Source organism: Oreochromis niloticus, linkage group LG12, assembly GCF_001858045.2.
Source record: "Oreochromis niloticus isolate F11D_XX linkage group LG12, O_niloticus_UMD_NMBU, whole genome shotgun sequence".
In the NCBI taxonomy this organism is placed as follows: Eukaryota; Metazoa; Chordata; class Actinopteri; order Cichliformes; family Cichlidae; genus Oreochromis; species Oreochromis niloticus.
In genome coordinates this window covers 20641235-20649940 of record NC_031977.2, presented here as the reverse complement: position 1 = coordinate 20649940, position 8706 = coordinate 20641235, and the positions used below count along the sequence as shown (strand labels likewise).

At 40.0% G+C, this 8706-nt stretch overlaps 1 protein-coding gene across 1 annotated transcript; it reads left to right on the top strand.

Moving 5' to 3' along the window:
• Window positions 1–1240: 1240 nt before the first annotated feature.
• On the top strand, window positions 1241–8505 carry ndc80 (NDC80 kinetochore complex component). The gene is made up of 17 exons (XM_003446109.5): window positions 1241–1387; window positions 1846–1944; window positions 2314–2397; window positions 2746–2872; window positions 3066–3238; window positions 3396–3498; window positions 3647–3736; window positions 3952–4045; window positions 4546–4646; window positions 4744–4888; window positions 5156–5361; window positions 5607–5756; window positions 5911–6000; window positions 6107–6199; window positions 6446–6576; window positions 6768–6870; window positions 8058–8505. The coding sequence occupies exons 1-17, from the start codon at window positions 1380–1382 to the stop codon at window positions 8184–8186; spliced, it is 1926 nt and encodes a 641-aa protein (XP_003446157.1). The 5' UTR covers window positions 1241–1379; the 3' UTR covers window positions 8187–8505.
• The last annotated feature ends 201 nt before the right edge of the window (window positions 8506–8706 follow it).

Genomic DNA, 8706 nt, shown 5'->3' with positions numbered 1-8706 from the left:
AGATGATTTGCGTTTGTGACTTGGTGCATTATTTTGCTGAAAGTGGTAAACTGTGGTCATAAAGGGATGGACATGGTCTGCAGCGGTACTCATGTAGGCTGTAGTGTTTAAACCATGGTGATAAAAATGGGCTCAAAGGGTGACAAGAAAATATACTATACACTATTACATCACCAGCATCCTGAACACTTGATAAAAGACAGGACGGCTCCATGCTTTCATTTTTTTTATCAGAAATTCTGACAACCATCTTTACAACCAACTTTATCTATATAGTGCCAAATCACAACAACAGTCACCTCAATGCACTTTATATTGTAAGGAAAATACCCTACAATAACATGGACAAAACTTCAACAATCAGATGACCCCACCTATGAGCAAGCACTTGGCAATGGTGGGAAAGAAAAACTACCTTTTAATGGGAGATGAGTGGAGGGGACAAGAGAAACGGCACGCTATGGAAGAGAGTCAAGTCGTGTTGTAATCTATAATAACTAATTAAGTTTTTTAAATAAACGCAGAAAGTGAAATGCAGCGAGTAAAGAATAAACACTCGGTGCATCATGGGAAGCCCCCAGAAGCCTAAGCCTTTTCCAATCTACTGTTGTCTAATTTTGTGCCCTTGGGAACTGTACCGTCCCCCCCCCCCCTAGTATCCTGTTCTTAACCGAGAGCAATGGCACCTGGTGTTGTCTTCTGCTGTAGTGTGTAACCTATGCTGTATAGACTGTCTATGCCAAGAAGCGTGTAAAGAGAAAAAAAAACAACTGAGTTCCGTTTAATGGTGCCGCGATCCACGACAGTCCCGGGTTTTGTGTCCCTTCTTGGTAAAATTGCTCTTCTGCATACATTTGTTGTAACAAGGCATTATTTGAGTTACTGTTGCCTTCCTATCATGCTGAAGCAGTCTGGCCATTCTTTGACCTGAAATGAACTAGGCATTTTCTCTGCTGCCCACTGGATATTTTCTCTTTTTTGGATCATTCTCTGTAAACCCTACAGATGGTTTTGCGGGAAAATCCCAGCAGATCAGCTGTTTCTGAAACACGGAGCACCCTTTCTGGCACTACCAATCATGCCGTTCAAAGTCACTTAAAGCACCTTTCTTTTCCCATTCTGATGCTTACTTTCCACTACAGCATGTCACCTTGAGCATGTCTACATCTAAAATGTCTAAAACCTGCAGGACAGGCCTGGAGTTCCCCAATCCGATCTAATCCGTAGACGCGGCATCAATCCGAGCGAGACATTCTTGGACTAAATGGCTTTCCGTACTGCTGTGATGTCACCACCCTCCAGTATTTGTATGTGTTTTTGGCGGGGTGGGCAAATCTGCTCGGAAGTTTTGTTCATTTTGTAAACACAACTGACAAAAAATGGAGCGGTAAGTGAAACTTTGGCCAAGAAAATAAGTGCCAAACAACATTCTGATAAAATATAAAGTTTCTGGTAACCTAAGCTAACGAAGTTCAAATTCATTTGCTGTCATTGTTTGCGGACGTTAGCGACCGTTAGTTTAAACGATGTCGCAGCAGTTAATTCAACATTGTTCACAACCATAACACTATTTATCGAGTAAAACACGACTTATTCGTGGTATTGGGTTAGGTCTAGTGAACTTCGAGTCTCTGAAATATTAGAGGTTACGGCGCTAGTTAGCAAACAATGCTACTTCATTACATTCCTGAAGCGTATGTCAACCTTAACGGAGAGTTGTCATTCATTTACAAATGTGGGCAACATGCTCTCCTTAATGGGCGGTGTTGTGTACTCGGCGAACAGTTGTGAATCACTGGAGTGTCTTTCATAAAACATGTTCCCATTTTGTGATACTTTCTCCAGTGTAAGGCTGAGTCGAGTCAAAGGGAGCAGACCATCGGAGCAGTCGCTGCGAGTGCAAGACAGCAACAGGATGAGCTTGATGTATACGACGCCTCAGAGGTTTGTTTAAAGAAACTGGACCTGTAATAAATTCAGCTCTGCAATTGCACTACTTAGTTCACTCATCTATTTGATAAACAGCTGATTGTTGTAACCCAATGCTTTTAATAAGGGGTTGTCTCCACAACATAGCTTAATTTGGACCACACAGTCTGTTTAGAAATGCGTTGTGACAGACTGGGACTTATTGGTTTGGGTAATCTTATATGATATGATATGATATGATATTGATATTTTGATATTGTATACATGGAGTAAAGCAGGGATGGGGAAGTTATATTTATTGACTCGTTGAAGAAAGATGGCTCACTAGGTATTAGCAAATGAATTATTCAAGTTTTTAAAGTTTTTTTTTTTTCTTTTTCACAGTAAACAGCCTTCATTTGGAAAGCTCAACATACCGAAACCGCAGTCTGGGACCTCTGAAAGACGGACCAGCTTCTTTGGTCCGAGGTATGTCTGAATTTTCCAAAACTCGGTTACACTGTTACTACAAAATGACTACTTTTGTAAAATCCTCAGGTGATTGGGCTTAGATATTAGCTTAGATATTAGAAATTTGAAAATAAAATGAAGATTACAAAAGGTCCTGAAAATAGTCAAAAGTGGAATGCATTAATTATCCCACTCAGGGTAAAATCACTCTGACGTATCTTAAATTTAAAAAATATATTTATGCTTTTTCATTAAAAAAGAAACAATTCTCTGCAATGCCATGATTTAAGTGTGAATGCATTGTAACTCTCTGTGTAAATTAAAAAAAAAAACAACCCTGCTCTTTGACATGTGGCATTTTAACAGGACTAGTGGAGTCGGCATGCCTCGCAACAGCATCATGTCGGGGTTTGGAGGAACTGAGAAGATAAAAGATGCTCGACCTCTACACGATAAGTCTTATGTTCAGCAATGCATCAGGCAGCTGCACGAGGTAAAAACATAAACTGTGTCTGTGTAAGGTGGACTGTAAAATAAGGGACTCCAACGTACACCTTATTTCATTTAGCTGCTTGGCATTTTTACCACACCTCTGATGGATATGCTTACCACACAAGGGGTGTTAAATGATTGCAGAATACATTTTAGTTTGTATTTTAACAGTGTATTTCTTTCTTATGATCTAGTTCTTGACAGAGCAGGGTTACCCGGGCACTTTGTCATCCAAGACTCTCCAGTCTCCATCCACCAAGGAGTTTGTCAAGATGTTTGAATTCATCTACTGCCAGCTAGACCCAACCTTTGAGATGCCAAACTCAAAAGTTGAGGAGGAGGTTCCTGCTCTCTTTAAAACCTTGGGGTAAAATGTGTTGTGTTAACAGCTGTTGTTGTTGTTAAACCCCCTCCCCGCACTTAAAAAAAAATTAAGTTAAAGAATATATTATGAAATATCTTGTCTCATTTTCTGTAGTTTAAGACACTTTCCTGACTTGCTCTGTTTTGGCATCTTGTTTAAGGTACCCATTCGTTCTCTCCAAGTGTTCCATGTATTCTGTTGGAGCTCCCCATACCTGGCCTCAGGCTCTGGGGGCTCTCATGTGGCTTATTGATAATGTCAAGGTGAGAAATGACATTAAATTGTCAAGTACATTGGACCATTATCGTTTAAAACAAAGTTCACATACACTAAATATCAAATGCCCCACAAGAAAAAGTGGAAGCTAAAGGTCAGCATGTTTTCTTTATTTTTAATGTGTTTCTGCATCAGATCAACTGGAGTTTGAACAAACCGAAGCTGCTGTTCAGTGACTTCTGTGAAGATGGCGAAAATATTGAAGAAGGTGCTGAGTTCAACAAGGTACAGGAACTTTACAGTGTGAAAAATATGAAAAAATAAAATCATGTATACTGACATGTTAAGAGAGTGTGCTGTATATTGGTGTAAGCCCACTTTATATAGTTACTGGCACTGTACATTTTGTACCCAATCATGTGTCGTGCCTGTGTTGTTCAGCAAAGCTAGTGTGATTATTATATTGTAAGTTTGTCTTAATGTTCTTTCTTCATATGTAGCTCTTCCTGGACTACACAGCTGAGACATATTCCAAGTTCATGCAAGGTGATGACACATTCGAGGAAGAAGATGAAGCATTCCTCGTTAAACTAAGTAAGAACAACATCTCTGTGTGAAATTATTCTCCATACAAAAGGAGGGAATATGTAATTGTCTGTGGTTGTTTGTCTGTCTGTTTTTTAGCGGTCTGGTGTCCACAGTCTTCAAGATATTATTTTTAGGTTTTGTGTAGTTGTAGATACCAATAATAGCTTGAGCTCTTTTATTTGGGTGAAAATTGGATAAAGGTCACACTAAATGATGTGAAAATTGGTAAAAATGTTATATTAACCACTCTTTATGGATCTTATTTAAACTTCACAACAATATACTTGGCCTTGGGGGACATGAGTACTCAGGGTGGCTAAGCATTTGGCCTTGACTTTCATGTTAACTCAGGTGGTATTCTTAATTCAGTGACATTTGTCTAGACTGCACCTACAAAAAGGCAAAAACTGTGTCTGATTTAATTTGCCTATCGTCCCCTTTAATGCACTGCAGCAAGTGCTGTCTGAAAGGCTTTTAACAAGAATAGTGTTTGCTTGTTTTCACAGAGAAGCTTTACAACGTCGATGAAGCCCTGCTGGCCACGATGGAGGAGAAACACACAATCCTTACTGATGAGGTTAAAAAACTGGAGAAGGAGAGTCAGACTGTAAGAATTTTTTCTTTTTTTCCCCTGTATTTTGTCTTTGGGCTGGAATGAATTGTGTACCCAGTTGTGTTGACATGTTCTGTCTCCTCCTGAACAGGACCGTCTGATGACGAAGAGGATGGAAAAGATGAAGCTGCAGGCAGATCTCAAGAAACTCCAGAGCTATCGTGCCAGCTTGGACTCTTTTAAAGACAACCTGGAGAAAAAAGACTCAGAACTGAATGCTGAGCTGGAGACTTCTGGTAAATAACACATTTGATCTAACTATGTTAGCAAGCCACATCTTTGGCAGAAAGCACTGGATTCTGTGATTATGCAATTATATCTGGAGTAGTCAGCTTAACAATGTTCGTCTTTAGAGTTACCTAAATTAAGCAAAGACTGCGCAGCTTTCAGGTTCAAAGTAGTAGATGGTTATTGAAGGTAAAATAAGAGTGGTGTGGTCAGTGGGAGTTACTGACTCCTGAATATTAAACATATAGTGAAAATTTTTGGGTTATTGTTTTTAGTCAGCCACCTGGAAACTCTGAAACATGAGAGGAATGAACTGCAGCACCTCCTGCAAAATCAGAAGTTTACTCCAGCTGATGTCGAGAGGATCAACAGAGAGAAGAGGGAACTTCTGCAGACCATCTCCAGTCTCACCAAGTCTCTGGAGAACACTGAGCAGCATAAGTGGAATGAAGAGATTGCACTGGCCAAAGTGAAAGAGAAGGTACTATTTACATCTTGTACATGTGCAAAGAGGGGCAGCTGTAGTCCTGTTTGGTTAGCTGGTTTTGAGTAAATGTTTACATTTTAGGAAAATATTATTCAGTGCATCTGTGTCTGTGTTCTACCCGTTTTATAGTCTGGGTAGACTGTTGACATCAAACATTCATCATCATTTTAAAAAAAGTATCTGTGCTTTTTCCTTTTCTCCCTTTTCTTTTCCATCAATGTCAATCCTCTGTGTTCCAGGCAGAGTTGAAGCTGACAGAATACCACAAGCTGGCACGTAAACTGAAGCTGATACCGATATCTGCAGAGAACGCCTGTGGTCACGATTTCGAGATCAGACCTTTTGAATGTGGAGCCGGCAGCATGGTTCAGTGTAAAACACAGATACAGGTGACTCCAGTTAATATTCTGTTTACGCAGCTTTTTACAAAAGCAAATCTCAAAAAATTCACCAGACACAACTTACTTCCCGCTAATTAAATATACTTCCATATTCAGGTTGTAGCTTTAAGTGATGGTGTTTCTGTGTACTTGTTCTGATCAGATGCAACTAAGAAAGTTGGTTGGAGATGTTGAGGAGGAGAACAGTCGATTAACCAACATGAAACTCAGTTTGGAGGAGTCTTGTGAACAGGTAACAAAAATTTGATAGTGCTGTATCATATCCGTTTCTGAATATAGTGAAGTAGTCACATATTAACCTGTCAGCATTTATAATTTGTGTTATTTTTGTCTGTTAGGTAAATTCTATCATTACGGATAAGACCAATGATCTGAAGCAGCTGAGGGAGCAGATCCGCAAGCTAGATGAACGATGGGAGGGTGAACAGCAGGTATTGTCCCGTATTCTGCAACACGACAGTGAAAGTTTCCACTGAACAAAATTATACCCACGTTAATAAAATATAGCTTTGTAACTCCCAAAGAGCTATCAACGCTTCAAACCCATTCATAGTGGAAAAAAGACATTTTCTCCTGGGAGAGGGAGGAAATATTTCTCCTTCTCCTGGGCGACAACCTAAGAAGAAAATGCACAATAGTTTTTCATAAACATGTTGCTGCGTTGTATGTTTGCATAGGAGCTGGCCCGAGAGGAACAGGAGTGGGCGGCAGAGATGGAGTCTGTGGAAAACCACCGTAAACTTCTTGAGAAGAAAGTGAATTATGGTTATGACGAGGCTGTGCAGCAGCTGAAAGCAGCACAGCAACAGTAAGAAACAACAATATATGTACCATATTTGCATTTCTTCAGGATTCTTCTTGCTATATATTCAAAATCATCACAAGTAGTCCTGAAAATACAGATTTGTCATCATTTAATGAAACAAAGGTGAACTTTATTGCGAATGATGTGTCTGTTTATTCCAGTTGATGAGATTTAAGACTTGTTTCTGTCACAAGGTACCACCTCGTGCTGCAGGAGACCAATGAGGAGAGGCGAACAGTCGCTAACAACCTGGCGTCTGTTTTTACCACAGCTGCCAACCACTTGTCAATTACAGAGGTAATGTTCCTACAGCTCTCTCTTGTTCTCCACAAAAGAGTGTGTCTCAGGACATGAGCTTAAATTTACACAAAGCTGTGAGTTTCTGTCAGCACAAAACATTCATTTTACGTCAAAGTAAAAGGTAAAAGCACTATGATGTGAGGTTTCCTTGCTGTTCTTCCCCAGAAACATCACAACTATAGGACAGATTAGACTATACTTGAAGTGTTTGTGCCTTACATTTATAACAATGGATAATACTAATACTGAACTTCGATTTGATTTGTACTAAATACATGGGTATATAAGGAGTTTCCGGTTACCACGCAAGTTAGGATGTGCATTTCTGGCAGAAGTATATAAAGCTGTAGACCTCAGTCACACAATTCTAGAGAGACCAGTCAATGAACATCTGGCAACATGTGGCTAGAAGGGGAAAATGTGTGTTCCTTAGCAGGTTGCCAGTGATTCCTGGAGTTTAATGGCTGTCCCAAGTCCCAGTCACACAAGCCTAGAGATCTGTCAGTGACCCCCCCTGGTACTTAGCAGAAAATGCTTACTTGTGGTAAATGGCCTGTATTTGTATAGCGCTTTACTTAGTCCCTAAGGACCCCGAAGCGCTTTACACTTCTTGCCCAAGGACGCAATGACCGAGACTGTCGGAGCCGGGGCTCAAACCGGCAACCTTCCGATTATAAGACAAACTGCCAACTCTTGAACCATGATTTGCCCCCGGTTGTGTGCAAACACTTAGTTTTGCCAAACTGTAATGGAACTGAAAAGTGCAAACTGGCAATGGAGAATGTAGAAGAAGCTGCGCATCGAGAAATGTGTTGCTTTCAGCTGTAATGCACAACTTTTACTTTGGAGATTAAATTCTTCATTTTTCAGTTTACATCACTTTTAGGTTTCACTACAGCTCGGAGAGTAAATAACAAGTTTTTGTGTATAAATTAGCATCGTCCATGCAAACTACAGGCAGTCACAGCAATCCACTAGGAACAAGCAGGTTTTATAGTTGAGCAACTTCTTTGCGACCAATTTCTGGAAACAGCCGCTAGCAGGCGTCGTCGAAAACACATTTTTCGACGACGCCTGCTGCCTGTATGGCTGAGGCCTTAATGTGAATCTGTAAAAACGCAGCATGATTATGCTGCATATTATTTGTACCCTCACCGCTGTCTCCTGCGCTTCCTCTACAACAGAAATGCCTGGAGGATCTGCACAGCAGAGTGCAGCGGATCTGCTCAAAGGCTGTTGAAGAAGACGAGGCTGCCATTCAGAAGCTCCAGGAAACTCTAAAGGACTTCATGTCCAAGGCAAAAAATGTATAAAGGTGGCATGAGGATGGCAAGCAGAGATGATTTCAGATGACTATAAGTGTTTGGATTTCCTGTTATTTGTATTTTCAGATTGTTCAGATCTTCGGACAACAGAAAAATTGAGTTATTCATTTGGACTTGACAAACTTTGAAAGAATATTAAATGGGTTAACACATTTTTAAAAGTGGGAATCTTTTTTTTTTTAATCATTCAAAGTTGTTGTTTTTTTTTTTCAGTAGTTGTCCATGTTTGTGTATTTCCATATGTTTGTGTGTTCCGTCTTTCTATATAAATGTTATGTACACAGTAAAGCTTAATTGAAACCCCTAACTTTTTGTTGGGTTTTTTCTTTTAAATTGAGTAATGTGGAAATATTTTTAGATGATTATCGTAGAACCTACTAAAAGCAGAAAAATGTCTTCCAGCTCATTTGTAATACAGCCTGATCAGCTTTCCAGACTGACCAGTTGTCTCACTTCATGTGTGACTGCATCGCGTTGTTTCCTGTCTCGCACATTGAGATAATGTCCT

Bases quoted from the DNA above. Each gene is read 5' to 3' on its own strand.
- ndc80 (XM_003446109.5), top strand. The intron at 2,873-3,065 runs GTAAAAACATAA...CTTATGATCTAG, and splicing joins GCATCAGGCAGCTGCACGAG to TTCTTGACAGAGCAGGGTTA. The intron at 6,200-6,445 runs GTATTGTCCCGT...ATGTTTGCATAG, and splicing joins GATGGGAGGGTGAACAGCAG to GAGCTGGCCCGAGAGGAACA.